At 44.6% G+C, this 18,237-nt stretch overlaps 1 protein-coding gene across 1 annotated transcript in view; it reads left to right on the forward strand.

Annotated features, from left to right (window-relative positions):
- Positions 1-443: 443 nt before the first annotated feature.
- Positions 444-18,237, forward strand: part of HBEGF (heparin binding EGF like growth factor) — a 353,504-nt gene continuing 335,710 nt past the window's right edge. Inside the window, exons 1-2 of the mRNA XM_075856379.1 lie at positions 444-779; positions 977-1,132. Of these exons, the coding sequence (XP_075712494.1) occupies positions 740-779; positions 977-1,132 (196 nt within the window). The 5' untranslated portion in view covers positions 444-739. The remainder of the gene's footprint in view (positions 780-976; positions 1,133-18,237) is intronic.

The following is an 18,237-nucleotide window of genomic DNA, read 5'->3' on the forward strand; positions in this document are numbered from 1 at the left end:
TATGCAAATTAGAGAACCTGTTGTTAAAAGTTTGAATCCCACCCCTATGTAAATGTATATGGGGTGGGATTCATGCTTTGGGGCTTGCAAAACCCCTGAACGCACTTAAAAGCACAGCTGCATCTTCCCACACACAGCCTTCTGAATTGACTACGTTGTGGCCACACTTTTCATTTTGCCCGGGGCCACACATTTTCTACAACCGGGACTGTGTCTCACTGAAGAAGTGTCCCCTAGAAAAGTCTCCAATTCACTAGTGAGTTACAGAAAATGCAGCAGTGCCCTGGTAAATATTATATTAGATAATAGATAATGTGATGTTATATTCAGAATAGAAGAAACTGTATGACAATAAGCCTGTAGGACCAGGATTTCTCGACTGCCCTGCAAGTGCCAACAGAAGGGTGCAGGTGTGGATCTACAAATCTTCACAATATCTCCTAAACTGCAGAAGAGCCATTGCCCGAACGGATTTCTGACGTTATTCTCGCATGCTGAATGTTTGCTTCATTAGAGCAGATTATCTTGCTGGCTGCCCAGTGCCCACGTCCTGGGTGTGACCAGGGTCTTAGTCAATAAGGGAGTGGCCAGTCATATTTAAGGCAACAGTCGCTACCAGGCATCACTTCAGTACCAGCACTCGGTGGACATGCTGGTTGTATGGCGTGGGACGCCGCTCACGGCTTAGTGTCGCCGCTCACGGCTTAGTGTCGCCGGACTCTTTCTCCCTGGAGCAACCATGAAGTTTCTGAAGTTCGTGCTCGTCATTGCGCTAGAAGGTAAAGCTGCGCCCCATGTCCCCTGCACATGTGTGCTTTATATCGCGTCCTGTCACTGTCATGTATTCTGGGCTGACCGTACTATAAATGGCGCACTCGTACCTCACTGCGAAATGCAACTCGTGTTATTTATATCATCGCCAGCACCGCGGTTCTCTTTACAGTCTGAGGTAAATGTAGTGTACAATCTCTTCCAGGCTTGATAGCTGCCACTTGCTCACACGGAGCGGTCATTGATCACAATGAAGTTCTCCAAAAACCCACCAAAGAGCTGGCGGAACAAGCTGAACGATCTGGGCTGGACGAGAAACCGTTGTTTACCGGCGGAAATCACATAATTGCGTCTTCCAGAGGTAGGTGTGAGAGAGGACCTGTACCCGCTGCCATCTGAGGTTACTGGGCTCTGGAGAAGCAGCAGTGTTTGGACGGGGCACCCTCTTTTCCCAGCATTTAGTCACCATGGAGAAGTGGGATTACCATTTAAGGGCCTGTTCACATCAGCGTTGGCTTTCCGTTCCGAGGTTCCGTCTGAGGTTTCCGTCGGGTGAACCGCGCAACGAAAAGTCAAACTGAAACCACAGCTTCCGTTTCTGTCACTATTGATGTCAATGCTGATGGAAACATTGTTAATGGTTTCCGTTTGTCACCATTCCGGCAGGTTTCCGTTTTTACGACTCAATCAATAGCGCTTTCGACTGAATGGTGACGAACCATTAGCAATGTTTCCGTCACCATTGATATCAATGGTGACTGAAACGGAAGCTGTGGTTTCAGTTTGACATTCCGTTGCAGGGCTCACCCGACGGAAACCTCCGACGGAACCCCGGAACGGAAAGCCAACGGTGATGTGAACAGGCCCTAAGGCCCTGTTCACACTGAGTTTTTTTTTAGGCAGAAATATGTGCCTGTGGCCATCGAAGCTAATGCAAGGCCGCAGGCAAGAAGCGCAGCGAAAAACATTCGGAAATGAGCACCGCAGGTTTTCTCTGCCTTCTATTGATTTAATGGGAGATCAGAGGCGAGAACGAACATGCCGCTTTTTTTTCCCCGAGAGCGGCCGAAAGCTGCCTGGGAAAAAAATGCCACTGCCTCCAATTGAAAGAAATAGAGGGTGGATGGGGGGGCGGGTGATTTCAGCAGTTTTTTTTGTTGCTGATTCCATGTCAAAATCAGCACCAAAAAACTCTGTGTGACCAGGGCCTTACAGTCCGTTCACACAGAGTTTTTTGCAGGCAGTGAATTCTGCCTGTTAAAATAAAAAATTAATGGTTTTGCACCACAGGTGTTTTTTGCCGCTTTTTGAAATTTCTGTCTTCAACAGGCAAAAGGAAAAAAACGCGAGCGTTTTTTGCTATAAAACGCGTCCAAAAAACGCTTCATTGATTTCAATGGAGGTTTTTGAGGCGAAGAACGCCTCAAGATAGGTAGGGCATGTCGCTTTTTCTCGCAAGCGTCCTTTTTCGCTTGCGGGGAAAAAACACACAAATCCCACAAATCCCTTTCGGGCGTTTTTTCCGCTGTTTCCTCATCAAAAAAACCGCTGTGTTAATAGGGTCTAAGGCATAAACAGGTGCAAACAACTGATGCGAGCCTCTGTTGTGGGTCCCCTTCTGCCAGTATACCGAAACCTTACATTTTCTCATATTTCAAATCATGATTGTGACATAATAATTTTTGCTGTTATTTCATCTTAGAACGGCTGGATAGTCTAAATTTCCCTTCATCAGTGGGTAAGATCGCTGCTGGTCTAGTGTAGTGGTTAATGGTGACATCCTTTGTGATCTAGGGCAATGAAGGGGTTTATTGGGCAGAGAAGGGGTTAATGTCAGTGAAAAAGGGGAAATATTAATAAGCCTGGTCTAGGGCAATGAAGAGGTTTAAATTGGTTGTGCCACGATTGACGTTTATCATCTATGCACAGGATATGGGATAAATGTCTGACCGCTGTGGGCCCCCCAACTGGAAACCTCTCCAATCACTAGAACGCTCTCCCCATTCCTCAAAGGAGTTTGAATGAAGTGACGGTCGAACATCCTTCAGCTCCATTATAGGTCTGTGCGACTGATGGAGATAGGGGGACCCCCAGCAACTAGACATTTATCCACTACCCTGTGGATAGGTGATAAATGTCGATCTTGGCACGACCTTTTTAATTACCCGTACTGGCGGCTGCAGGACTCTTTCCTTGTGCTTCTTTATGCGTGGATGTAAACTGCTCAGACACACAAACACAATCACCAGATCTCGGCCAATTAAAGAGCCGCTCAGACTATGATAGAGTTTCTGTGATTGGCTGGCTGGGATGATGCAGTGTCTTTGTAATTTATGAGAGACGTTTGGAGAGTGTGAGCGGGGGGAGGGGTGAGAGAAGCTGGATGCTATAGAGCAAGGGTAGTCAACTAATTTTAGTAAAGTTCTGCTTACCTGGGTCAGACGGTCTGAGCTAAGCATAATTTACATTGAGATGTATTATTATTTCTAGACGCCAGACCCATAAACTCATTTACACCCCAGACCACACCACTAAAATGAATTAGACCCCTAAGGCCTCGTTTACACGAACGTATTATACGCGCGTGCGACGCGCGTGCTTTGCACGCATGTCGTACGCACCTATATTAGTCAATGGGGCTGTTTAGACGATGCGTGAATTGCGCTCAGCGCGTGTGCGCAGAAAAAAACTCACGACATGTTCTATAATCGTGCGTTTTTCGCGCACTCACGCACCCATTGAAGTCAATGGGTGCGTGAAAACCACGCATGCCGCACGGAAGCACTTCCGTGCGAACTGCGTGATTCGCGCAAGAGCTGTCAAACTCCTGAATGTAAACAGAAAAGCACCACGTGCTTTTCTGTTTACAAACATCCAAACGGAGTGTCAAATTCGAGATGAGCGCACCGAACTTCACCGGGTTCGGCCAAACTCGTTTTGACCGAAACCGGTAAAAAATGTTCGGGTACGCGACGTCAGGAGACAGTCACTGTCCACGGTGCTGAAAGCGTTAAACTGGTTCAGCACCATGGACAGTGACTTCCGCTCCGAAAATCCATGAACCTGTAAAAAAAAAAAGACGTTCTGACTTACCGATAACTCCGGTCCGACCTCCCGGGATGACAGTTCAGTCCAAATGACAGCTGCAGCCAATCACAGGCCAAGCACAGGCTGCAGCCAATCACAGGCCAAGCACAGGCTGCAGCCAATCACAGGCTGCAGCGGTCTCATGGCCTGCCGCGTCATCCTGGGAGGTGGGGCCGGATGACAAGAGAGGGACGCGTCACCAAGGCAACGGCCGGGAGACCGGACTGGAGGAAGCAGGCAGTTCATGGTAAGTCTGAACGTCTTTTTTTATTCACAGGTTGGTGTATATTGTGATCGCCATTCACTGTCGAGGGTGCTGAAAGAGTTACTGCCGATCAGTTAGCTCTTTCAGCACCTTGGACAGTGACGGGCCTCGACTACCTCATCTCTATGATGGCGGCTGCGTGAAAATCACGCAGCCGCGCATCATGACACACGGAGCTGTCAAATGCCTTTTGCGCGTTTAAAACGCAACAAGGCTGCGTATACGCAGTGCATACGCCATACAAACGCGCGCAAAACGCAGCGTTTTTTGCGCGCGCAAAACGCACACGCTCGTGTAAATGAGGCCTAAAAATGAGTTTCTAAAAATTAATCAGAGACCAGACCCCTAATACTAATCATACCCCAGACAAGCATTTAAAATTCATTCATACCCTAGGACCATTCTTTATGTGCTGGGCCCCGGCAGTAGTTCTGCTCCTGATGGCAGACACTGCCCTACTCCAATGCATCGATGTCTACGGGGACCGAACAGCTGGAGTCCTCTGCCCGGATTTGGACTGTTGTCCGCCAGTTGAGGGCTGCTGCTATAGTGAACAGATAAGACATACTGTGGTTTAAAAAACAAACAAAAATGCAGCTAGTCCTAAAAACCCTTTCTGGTAGATTTGTTATTACTAGAGCGGTTTGTAAGAATGGTGTGCCAGTCTCTTCCCCATGGAGGCATCTGCCATTTTCATCAACATATTGCACTTTAGAAAAGTGTTGGAAATTCTTAGTAAGGGCACATTAACACGTGGCAGGATTGCTGTGGAATTCCGCTGCGGGCAGTCCGCAGTGGAATTCTACAGCGGCCGTTTTTACATTTGTTTCTATAGATTTTTAGGCATAGTTCAGACGTTGCGGAAAACTGCTGCGGACCATAGGCTGCGGTGCGGAAGTTTCAGACCGCAGCATGCACTGTCTGTTGCGGAGAAGAAGCGAAATTCCACTGCGTATTTCAACTTTTGCTATGCAAAAACTGAAATCTGTGGCAAGTCCGCTGTGTTTTCTGCAACGTCTGAATTACCTGTCAAATACGCGAATGTTGGTGCAGATTAGTTGCGTAATTGCCCCAAATCTGCACCAACATTTGCAGCGGAAAAACTCTGCCACGTCTGAACGTGCCCTAAATGAGTTGCACTAGGCGCGGCTCTGAAGTCCTGTCCACTTTATCCTGATTCATTTGTACATTTCTTCAAAGTATTTACACCTGATAACTGGCGAAAGTTTGATAAATCTACCCATTGTTTTAAAATACAAAGTGTGAATGAGATTTGGATAACCCCTTCCCACTCCTTGACTTACTATTCCGTCACGGTAAGCACATCGTTCGCGTTCCATTTCGGCCATCCTCCCGACACATACAGGAGCTGTGACAACTGCTGTCACGTACAGCAGTTACCGCAGCTCCTTCAGCGGGGACCGATTGCGTTGTCCCCACTGATTAACCCCTTAGAAGCCGCGTTAAATAGCGATCGCGGCTTCTTGGGGGTAAAACCACAATCGACGGCCTGCTACATGGTAGCGGTCAACGATGGTTGCTATGGCAACCGGGGTTCTAACACTGGCTCTGGCTATGCCATCTACAGAAGCCTATTGGGTCCTGACAGCTTTAACGCCTCATACACGCGACCGTTGTACCACTCAGGCTGTTTTTGACGGCATCCGAGTGGCACCTGATATTTACGGAGCCATTCACTTTAGCGGGTGAATCGGGTCCGTGAAAAATGATCTGAGTCTGAGATCCGAGGAAAGATAGGACATGTTCTAGCTTTCCTCTGATCACTGACGGTACTCGGCCGGTGCACACGGTCGTGTGCTTTAGACATAATAAACCGCACTACGCATGTAGTACAGTGTATTAGAATTGCGATCAGGGCCTCCCGCCTTCAAGTCCCCTAGTGGGACAAAATAAAAAAGTTGTGTAAAAAAAAAAAAAGACAAGTTTAAAACTAAAAATCCCCCTTTTTGCGCTATCAGTCCTTTATTATTATTATTAAAAAATATATATATACAAATATACCATAACTGGTATTGCCACGTCGGTAACGGCCTGAACTACAAAAAGTATTTCATTATTTATCTGGCGCGGTGAACGCCATAAAAGAAAAAAAATCGCAATTTTTTGGTCACTTCACCTCCCAAAAAATGGAATAAACAGAGATCAAAAAGTCGCATGTACCTAAAAATGGTGCTGATTGAAACTACAGTTCGTTATGCAAAAAACAAATCCTCGCACGGCTTTCTTGATGGAAAAATAAAAAAGTTCTGGCTCTTAGGAAGGATTTACACGAGCGTGTGTGTTTTGCACGCACAAAAGGCACTTAACAGCTCCGTGTGTCACCCTCGTATGATGCGCGGCTGCGTTATTTTCGGCAGCCGACATCATTATGACACTCTGTGTGTTTGTAAAGCTTCCATGTGGTGCGCGTGATTTTCACGCACCCATTGACTTCAATGGGTGCGTGATGCACGAGAAACGCAGAAATATAGGACATGTCGTGAGTTTCACGGACTGTCTGCACAGCACCATAGACTAATATAGGTCCGTTCAAGGTGCGTGAAAATCACGCGCGTTAAACGGACGTATATCACGTTCGTGTAAATCCGCCCTTAGAATAAGGCAACACAAAAAGTTAATGATTGTTTTTATAAAAAGTATTTTATTGTACAAACGCCATAAGACATAAAAAAATCTATAAACATATGATATCGCCGTAATCGTATCACTCCGCAGAATAAAGTGAATGTCATTTATACCGTACGGTGAACGCTGTAAAAAAATGGAATAAGAAAACAATAGTAGAATTGCTGTTTTTTTAGTCACCACGCCTCTTAAGAAAAATAGAATTAGGGTATGTTCACATGGCGGGGGTCCGTAACGGCTGAAATTACGGGGATGTTTCATCCTGAAAACATCCCCGTAATTTCAGCCGTACCGGCATGTGCAGGCGCTTGAACGCCGCGTCAATTACGGCCGTAATTAGCGCTGCTATTCATTGGAGTCAATGAATAGCGGCTCCAATTACGGCCAAAGAAGTGACAGGTCACTTCTTCTACGCGGGCGTCTATTTACGCGCCGTCATTTGACAGCGGCGCGTAAATATACGCCTCGGGTGAACAGACAAACGTCTGCCCATTGCTTTCAATGGGCAGATGTTTGTCAGCGCTATTGAGGCGCTATTTTCGGGCGTAATTCGGGGCAAAAACGCCCGATTTACGTCCGTAAATAGGCCGTGTGAACATACCCTAAAACTGATCAAAAAGTCGCATGCACCTCATGAAAACGGCAATGAATTTCTCAGCGGGTCTAGTTTCCAAAATGGGGTCACTTTTAAGGGGTTTCCCCTGTACTGGTACTGCAGAAGCTCTGCAATTGTGACATGGCGCCGTTTGTCCAACCATCAGTTTATGACCACATATGGGGTATTGCCGTAATCGGGAGAAATTGCTTTACAAATGTTTGGGTGTTTTTTCTCCTTTTATTCCTTGTCAAATTTAAAAATTTGTACCTTTTATCGGAAAAATTAGATTTTCAATTGCACAGCCTAATTCCACGAAATGCAGCAAAATTTCTGCGGGGTCTAAATGCTCACTATACACCTCGATAAGTTCCTTAAGGGGTGTAGTTTGCCAAATAGGGTCACTTTTGGGGGGTTTCCACTGTTTTGGCACCACAAGACCTCTATAAACCGGACATGGTGCCTAATAAAAAGGAGGCCTCGAAATACTCTAGGTGCTTCTTTGCTTCTGTATCCTGTTCTTCACACTAGGGCCACATGTGGGATATTTCTCAAAACTGCAGAATCTGGGCAATAAGTATTGAGTTGTGTTTCTCTGGTAAAACCTTCTGTTTTACAGAAAAAAATTGAATAAAAACGATTTTCTGACAAAAAAAATAAAATATGTTCTAAGGGCCTGTTCACATCACCTTTCGCTTTCCGTTCCGAGGTTCCGTCGGAGGTTTCCGTCGGGTGAACCCAGCAACGAAAAGTCAAACTGAAACCACAGCTTCCGTTTCTGTCACTATTGATATCAATGCTGACGGAAACATTGTTAATGGTTTCCGTTTGTCACCATTCCGGCAGGTTTCCGTTTTTACGACTGAATCAATAGCGCTTTCGACTGAATGGTGACGAACCATTAGCAATGTTTCCGTCACCATTGATATCAATGGTGACGGGAACGGAAGCTGTGGTTTCAGTTTGACTTAACGTTGTAGTGTTCACCCGACGGAAACCTCCGACGGAACCCCGAAATCGGAAAGCCAACGGTGATGTGAACAGGCCCTAAGCCGTGTAACGTCCTAGAAAAATAAAAGAATGTTCAAAAAATTATGCCAACATATAGTAGGCATATGGGAAATGTGAACTAGTAACTATTTGGGGTGGTATAACCATCTGTCTTACAAGCAGATACATTAAAAGGGGTTTTCCGGAAGCAAAAAAAATCACAGTTAAACGAAACAATGGAAACAAGTAACTTTGCAATATACTTACGTTTGATTAGATGAATGTAGCGGCGTATCCCATCTTCAGTCATCTTCAGACCGCATGGTAATCCAAAATCGGCACTTCCTCTGCAGACCAGTCCATTCGCTCCGCTAGCTAACTTCCTGTTTCTGGTTTTCAGAGTGTATGGTTACGTCACAAATGACGTAACTGTACCACGTGTTTCCCCCTCTGCATGCGTGGTTGACACACACATACTCTGTTAAATGATATGGCTGCGTCTTCAGCAGCCGTTTATTTTCCATTGCGCATGCGCAAATTTTAACTATGTGATGACGGTTGGTGTCTTAATGGCTCCCACATACGATACGTGCAATAAGTGTTTATTCATCTTCAGTGAGGTTAGTATAAAGGTCTAGAATAACATTTTCCATCTTGATTTATATTGCATGTTTAAATAATTTTTAAATATTTATAATTAAATATGCAATATTTAAAGAGGCTCTGTCACCAGATTTTGCAACCCCTATCTGCTATTGCAGCAGATAGGCGCTGCAATGTAGATTACAGTAACGTTTTTATTTTTAAAAAAACGAGCATTTTTGGCCAAGTTATGACCATTTTCGTATTTATGCAAATGAGGCTTGCAAAAGTACAACTGGGCGTGTTTAAAAGTAAAAGTCCAACTGGGCGTGTATTAGGTGCGTACATCGGGGCGTTTTTACTACTTTTACTAGCTGGGCGTTCTGATGAGAAGTATCATCCACTTCTCTTCAGAACGCCCAGCTTCTGGCAGTGCAGACACAGCCGTGTTCTCCAGAGATCACGCTGTGACGTCACTCACAGGTCCTGCATCGTGTCAGAAGAGTGAGGACACATCGGCACCAGAGGCTACAGATGATTCTGCAGCAGCATCGGCGTTTGCAGGTAAGTCGATGTAGCTACTTACCTGCTGCAGAATCAACTGTAGCCTCTGGTGCCGATGTGGCCGACACGATGCAGGACCTGTGAGTGACGTCACAGATCTGCACTGCCAGAAGCTGGGCGTTCTGAAGAGAAGTGGATGATACTTCTCGTCAGAAAGCCCAGCTAGTAAAAGTAGTAAACACGCCCCGATGTACGCACATAATACACGCCCAGTTGTACTTTTACTTTTCAACACGCCCAGTTGTACTTTTACAAGCCTCATTTGCATAAATACGAAAATGGTCATAACTTGGCCAAAAATGCTCGTTTTTAAAAAATAAAAACGTTACTGTAATCTACATTGCAGCGCCGATCTGCTGCAATAGCAGATAGGGGTTGCAAAATCTGGTGACAGAGCCTCTTTAAAAAAATATGTTATTGAACATACTAATATTTCAATAGTGTTATATATATTTATTATCTATATATGGCTTGACAAAGATCCCATTGAGACGGATCGAAACGTTGCCTGCCTATGGGGTGAATAAACACATCACCTTTTTCACCGTTTTTCCTGGAGTGCGGTCTCTTCATTTTTTGGATTACAATAATATATATATATATATATATATATATAATATATAAGCTATATATACCAGCCCTCATTCCGGTATATAAACCACATCATCCCTGTATATGCCAGCCAGGCTGGTATTTATAGGGATGATGTGTGTTATATACATGAACGATGGCTGGTATGTACAGGGTTAATGGAGTTTAGATACAGGAGTGATGTTTGCTGGTATATACGGGGATGATTGTGGTTATATGCATACCTTTTATATTTCAGCCATTATCCCTGTATACAAACTCCATCATCCCTGTATCCATTCATTATTGAGAAGCGGTGCTTGCTCACCTACTCATCTAACACGCAGGCTTCTTCTGCTACCCTCTCTGGCAGGCAGCTTTACAGGTGTGCTCTGTTCTAGCACACGTGCCTAGCGTCTGTCCGTGATTATAATAGCATCCATACACTGTGTCACACACACACACACACACACACACACACACAGTGCCCCCGTGTAGATAGTGCCCCCATAGAGCCCCCTTGTACATAATGCACACATACAGTCACCTGTACATAGTGCCCCACATATAGCTCCCTATACATAGCGCTCTACATATAGCCCCCCTGTAGATAGTGTCCCCCAAATATAGTTCCTCCTGTATATATTGCCCTACATATAGTGCCCCCTGTAGATATTGCCCCAGATATCGGTTCCCTTGTAGATTGTGCCACACATATAGCGCCCCCTGTAGATAGGATCTATCTATCTATCTATCTATCTATCTATCTATCTATCTATCTATCTATCTATCTATCTATCTATCTATCTATCTATCTATCTATCTATCTATCTATCTATCCTGTGTATGCATGTATATACACTACCGTTCAAAAGTTTCGGGTCACCCAGACAATTTTGTGTTTTCCATGAAAACTCACACTTATATTTATCAAATGAGTTGCAAAATGACTAGAAAATATAGTCAAGACATTGACAAGGTTAGAAATAATGTTTTTTATTTGAAATAATAATTTTCTCCTTCAAACTTTGCTTTCGTCAAAGAATGCTCCATTTGCAGCAATTACAGCATTGCAGACCTTTGGCATTCTAGCTGTTAATTTGCTGAGGTAATCGGGAGAAATTTCACCCCATGCTTCCAGAAGCCCCTCCCACAAGTTGGATTGGCTTGATGGGCACTTCTTGCGTACCATACGGTCAAGCTGCTCCCACAACAGCTCTATGGGGTTGAGATCTGGTGACTGCGCTGGCCATTCCATTACAGATAGAATACCAGCATCCCGGAGTCGCCTCTTCACTGTAGACGTTGACACTGGCGTTTTGCGGGTACTATTTAATGAAGCTGCCAGTTGAGGACCTGTGAGGCGTCTATTTCTCAAACTAGAGACTCTAATGTACTTGTCTTGTTGCTCAGTTGTGCAGCGGGGCCTCCCACTTCTCTTTCTACTCTGGTTAGAGCCTGTGTGTGCTGTCCTCTGAAGGGAGTAGTACACACCGTTGTAGGACATCTTCAGTTTCTTGGCAATTGCTCGCATGGAATAGCCTTCATTTCTAAGAACAAGAATAGACTGTCGAGTTTCACATGAAAGCTCTCTTTTTCTAGCCATTTGGAGAGTTTAATCGAACCCACAAATGTAATGCTCCAGATTCTCAACTAGCTCAAAGGAAGGTCAGTTTTATAGCTCCTCTAAGCAGCAAAACTGTTTACAGCGGTGCTAACATAATTGCACAAGGGTTTTCAAGTGTTTTCTAATCATCCATTAGCCTTCTAACACAGTTAGCAAACCCAATGTACCATTAGAACACTGGAGTAATGGTTGCTGGAAATGGGCCTCTATACACCTATGTAGATATTGCATTAAAAACCAGACGTTTGCAGCTAGAATAGTCATTTAGCACATTAACAATGTATAGAGTGTATTTCTGATTAATTTCAATGTCATTGAAAAAAACTGTGCTTTTCTTTCAAAAATAAGGAAATTTCGAAGTGACCCTAAACTTTTGAACGGTAGTGTGTGTGTGTGTGTGTGTGTGTGTATATATATATATATATATATATATATATACATATATATATATATATATATATAGTGCCCTACCGATAGCCCCCCCTGTAGATATTAACTACACGGGCCCCCTTACTATAGTAACTGACAGTAGTTAACCCCCCACTTTCCTGGCGTCACAGCGCTGTGCATAGCGCATGATGTGACAACACTATGTGCTGCACACAACATCCTGACCCTGGATGGAGTCAGGACCTCCGCTGCGGCCGAAGAGGAGGGTAAGTTTAATACCACTGTCTGCTAGAGCTGATGGGTCAGGGTCCGACTACCGGGACCCCGCCAATCAGCTGTTTTTAAGGGGGTGCAGCGCTCGTAAGAGCGCTACTTCCCATTCATTATGGCCACTCTCTCACACTGAATCGCCGAGGCGAACATGTCAGCGATTCACAGTGTGAGGAAGTAAGTGAAATGAAGGGGAAGCAGCGCTTGTACAAGCGATGCAGCCCCCTCAAACCGGCTGATTGCGGGGGTCACGGGAGTCTGACCCCGACCCATCAACTATTGATGGCCTATTCTGCGGATAGCCTATCAATGTTTAGGGAATGGACAACAACTTTTACGCCTACCATGTGGTAGCTTAGATACAGGACCCCACAGACCGTAATCTTGTACTGTATAAGATTACCGTCTGCTTGACCCTGTATCTAAGCCTACCTTAGGCTTAGATACAGGGTCCAACAAACCGTATTACACATGCACTTGGGCTCTGTATCTAAGCCTACCATATGTGTTAAAAGCAGAAAATTACCACAGCACTGGACCACAAGTGGGTGCACGCCTCAATAGGACCGGATCCGCGGTCCCCAATATCAGATAGACAAAATAGACGAGAAGACAGCACTTCCAACATATGTCAGCTTTTTAATCACCCGTGCGACGTTTCAGTCCAGCAGGACCTTTCTCAAGCATGCCCTTCCGTTGAGAGGTTCCTTAGGAGGTTTCTGTCATGTATCCCCTCAACAGAATGGCAAACTGAAACCTCAGCTGTTTCCGTCGCCATTAATGTCCATGGTGAAGGGAGCGTTGCTAAAGGTTTCCGCTTGTCAGCATTGTGACAGGGTACCGTTGTTGTTGACGCAACCAATAGCACTATTGATTTAGTCAAAACTGTTTGGCATTACCTACAGGGGGGCTGTGTGGCATTGCTTACAGGAGGGCTGTTTGGCATTACCTGCAGGGGGGCTGTGGCAGCATCTACAGAGGGTAGTGTGCGGCATTATCTACAGAGGGTAGTGTGCGGCATTATCTACAGAGGGCAGTGTGTGGCAGAAAATGTACAATTGAAATTCATCCATTTTTAAAACGGACAAGGAAAGAAACGGACGCAAAACGGGTCAAAATCGGCCGTTAAAAACTGAAACATGGCCCGGAACGGAAATGGAATGGATGCAAAACGGCTGAGAAAAACGGACCAAAACCGCCGTTTTTATCGGCCGACACTCGGACCCTGTCGTGTGAATAGAGCCTAAAGGTAGTTGATGACGCGCCGTGTCTCTACACAGTCGAAAGTGCTGTCTTCGCAAAGACACGGAGCGTCATCAATCATAGAACACGCCCCCGCCTCCTATCTCGTCGTCCACACCTCCTCTTCATTCACTCTAGGTTTTTTGCGCTGTCTGGCCGCCTTGTCTCTCCTCTAACACGCCCCCTCCTCTGACAATCTCGTCGTCCACGCCTTCTCATCCTTCTACACACTTGTAGTTCCTGCACTGCCTGGCCGCCTTGTTTCTCCTCTAACACGCCCCCTCCTATGTGTATATACATATACAGTGAAGGAAATAAGTATTTGATCCCTTGCTGATTTTGTAAGTTTGCCCACTGTCAAAGACATGAACAGTCTAGAATTTTTAGGCTAGGTTAATTTTACCAGTGAGAGATAGATTATTAAAAAAAAAAAAGAAATCACATAGTCAAAATTATATATATATTTATTTGTATTGTGCACAGAGAAATAAGTATTTGATCCCCTACCAACCATTAAGAGTTCAGCCTCCTCCAGACCAGTTACACGCTCCAAATCAACTTGGTGCCTGCATTAAAGACAGCTGTCTTAAATGGTCACCTGTATAAAAGACTCCTGTCCACAGACTCAATTGATCAGTCTGACCAAAGAGCTTTCTAAGGATGTCAGGGACAAGATCATAGACCTGCACAAGGCTGGATTGGGCTACAAAACCACAAGTAAGACGCTGGGTGAGAAGGAGACAACTGTTGGTGCAATAGTAAGAAAATGGAAGACATACAAAATGACTGTCAATCGACATCGATCTGGGGCTCCATGCAAAATCTCACCTCGTGTGGTATCCTTGATCCTGAGGAAGGTGAGAGCTCAGCCGAAAACTACACGGGGGGAACTTGTTAATGATCTCAAGGCAGCTGGGACCACAGTCACCAAGAAAACCATTGGTAACACATTACGCCGTAATGGATTAAAATCCTGCAGTGCCCGCAAGGTCCCCCTGCTCAAGAAGGCACATGTACAGGCCCGTCTGAAGTTTGCAAATGAACATCTGGATGATTCTGAGAGTGATTGGGAGAAGGTGCTGTGGTCAGATGAGACTAAAATTGAGCTCTTTGGCATTAACTCAACTCGCCGTGTTTGGAGGAAGAGAAATGCTGCCTATGACCAAAAGAACACCGTCCCCACTGTCAAGCATGGAGGTGGAAACATTATGTTTTGGGGGTGTTTCTCTGCTAAGGGCACAGGACTACTTCACCGCATCAATGGGAGAATGGATGGAGCCATGTACCATCAAATCCTGAGTGACAACCTCCTTCCCTCCACCAGGACATTAAAAATGGCTCGAGGCTGGGTTTTCCAGCACGACAATGACCCGAAACATACAGCCAAGGCAACAAAGGAGTGGCTCAAAAAGAAGCACATTAAGGTCATGGAGTGGCCTAGCCAGTCTCCAGACCTTAATCCCATCGAAAACTTATGGAGGGAGCTGAAGATCCGAGTTGCCAAGCGACAGTCTCGAAATCTTAATGATTTACAGATGATCTGCAAAGAGAAGTGGGCCAAAATTCCATCTAACATGTGTGCAAACCTCATCATCAACTACAAAAAACGTCTGACTTCTGTTCTTGCCAACAAGGGTTTTGCCACCAAGTATTGTGTGTGTGTGTGTGTATATATATATATATATATATATATATATATAATAGTGAGGCACACTAAGGCCTCATGCACAAGACAGTAGCATTTTCGGGTCGGCCGGCCACGGAGTCACCCGTGAGCCGCCGGCAAATGGCCGTGTCAATTATTTTCTATGAGCCTACATTGCAGAACACGGCCGTAATAAGACACGTCCGTTCTTTCTGCTGTCCAGGCTCCTGGGCCATGCACGGACGGTGGAAACCACAGTCGTGTGCATGTTCCCATAGAAATGAATGGGGCCGCAATTCTCCCGTGGATTTTTGGGGAATTGCGGCGGAAAAATCACGCTCATGTGCATGGGGCTTTACATACATTTATAGTAAACTATGTATAAACGTTTTACCATTGTTTCGAGTAGTGTTTGATGTTTGCTTCACTGTAAGGCCCTGTTCACACAGAGTTTTTTGCAGGCAGAAAATTCTGCCTCCAAATTCCGCTTGAATTTTGAGGCAGATTTTGATCTGCCTGCACGCCGATTGCCACGTTTTTTGCGGCGTTTTTCACCCGTGGCCATTGAGCGCCGTGTGCAAAAATGCTGTGAAAAACGCTTTCTCTGCCTCCCATTGATGTCAGAGGAGTAAACGCCCGAAGATAGGGCATGTCGCTTTTTTTCCCCTCAATGACCGTGGGCAAGAAACGTAGCAAACGGCGTGCAGGCAGGTCAAAATCTGCCTCAAAATTCAAGACAGAATTTTCTGCCAGCAAAAAACTCAGTGTGAACAGGGCCTAATACAGGATCTCTTGGAACAGATCCAGCAGCAGGTGAGGAAAATGTGCTGACCGGATTGTGTGTACCAAGATGTCTGACATAGGTGGAGTGGACAGACTTGCATGCTGTGAAAGTGGCGGGGGAGGGAGATGAGTGCCTTTACTTAGATCAGGGATAGATGGAGGCACAAAGGATAATGGTGATTATTAGTAGTGTGTAAGACTGTGTGCAGGGAGGGAGCTGTCTGCCAGTAATTAGTAATTAGAGCAGGGAATGACCTGTGAACATAGAGGGGCGAGCACTATTCAAATAGCTGAGATGCTTTGGAAGAAGGGGGGAAATGCAAGCTGTCTCTTCAGATGCAGCAGGGGATCATGGGTATGGTGGGTTACAAGACAGTAAACAGACAGCAAGGGATGTAAACAAACAGAGCAGCAGTGACAATGGAGATCAAACAGAAACGGGTTAGAAGTTTAATAGGGGGTATTAGGGAAGGCAAACCAAGGCTGGGGGACAATTTTTAGAAAAACATTTTTTTCCTGGACAACCCCTTTAAATGCAAAAAAATGCTGTATTTTCCACATTTTCTCTAAATTTTACTATTTTAAAAAAATAAACACTGAATCTATCAAACAAATTTCACCACTAACATAAAACCCAATGTTTCACGAGAAAACAAAGTCAAAATCGCTTGGATAGGTATAAGCATTCCAGAGTTATTACCCAATAAAGGGAAATATGTCTGATTTAAAAAAAATGGGATCTGAGCCTTAAGGCCAAAATTACGCTGCGTCCTCACTTATGTTTTTCCGCCCCTCTTCTGATCTTGTCCAAGCTGTTTTTGTAAGCCCATGTTACCTAATTCTGCTATTGTCTCCCAAGCATATCGTCTGCTAAAACTTTATGGAGTATGGTGGATAGTGACTGTAAAACTATTTAATATGTTAATATAGTACTATGCAAAGGCCGGAGACTACCCATTTATTTAAGTTCTATTCAAAACAGCCACCCATCTTGGACATTTATGGCATATACACAGGCTATGTCATAAATATCCGAGAGATGCGGGTCCCACCTCTGGGATCCGCACCTATCTCTAGAATGGGCCACCCCAAACCCCGTTCTACACCTCTCCTCTTTGTTGGGGCTGAAGCTTGTGATTTCCGACCATTAATTACGGAAACAGTGTACCGAGCTACGCTGTTTCTGTAAGTTATATAGAACTAATAGTTATCAATAGTTCATTATAAACGCCGATACAGATGAGTTATCTGGAATGCAGCCCTGACATCCTGACCTACAGCATACACCGGAGTAAGTTTCTATTTGTTTACACTAGATTCACATGAGATGGATATAATTTTATTATATACACGTGTTTTAGAAGGAGTGTCTTGTATGCCATCTTAGATTGGCTATACTCATTTCAGAACGTATATTTAAATCCACTTGTTCACTTGCACTTTCTGCTTGAAAAAAAACTTAGCTTTTGCCTTTTGTTTATTTGGAATGTGTTAATAAACACCACAATTCTTTGTCACACGGATGCTGTCCAAGTTTTTTCACCTGGACTTGATGTTTATTCAGAATCCTGACACGTCTGTAGCGTCTCTGTGAGATTTACAGCAAGGCAAACGTAATCTCGCGAGATTACGATGTAACCTGTCATTTCAAACGAGAGTACGTTTGCCTTGCTGGAACCTCACAGAAAAGATTCAGAAGTAGTCAGGATTCTTAATAAACATCACGTCCAGGCTGGTAGTGATGTATATTCATTATCAGGACACTGCAGTAATGTTAGTGTTTGTGTATGTGGCTGCACATAGTGATATAACTATATCGCTAGTGCAGTGTAAATGAAAGGAGAGAAGTTTATGACGCTGATTGGTCAGCGTCATACACTCCTCTGTACAACGCCCACTTGGTCTAAAGTAAAAACACGCCCACTTGGGCATTAAGAAACTCATTAGCGTAAAGCTAAAAATCGCTCATAAAGTGGTTTAAAATAGATCGTTTTTCTAAATAAAAAGCATTATTGTCACCTACATTATAGCGCCGATCTCCTTATATAGGAGATAGGGCACTTATAATGTGGTGACAGAGCCTCTTTAATATTACTTTAATATATCTATATGTCAGTACATAAGCCGGTGTACGGATAGTACACAGGCAGTTGTTCGGACATACCTAAGTATGCCCTAACAACAGGAAATATGGTCAGATAGCTCTTGGG

Source organism: Rhinoderma darwinii, chromosome 3 (assembly GCF_050947455.1).
Source record: "Rhinoderma darwinii isolate aRhiDar2 chromosome 3, aRhiDar2.hap1, whole genome shotgun sequence".
NCBI lineage: Eukaryota > Metazoa > Chordata > Amphibia > Anura > Rhinodermatidae > Rhinoderma > Rhinoderma darwinii.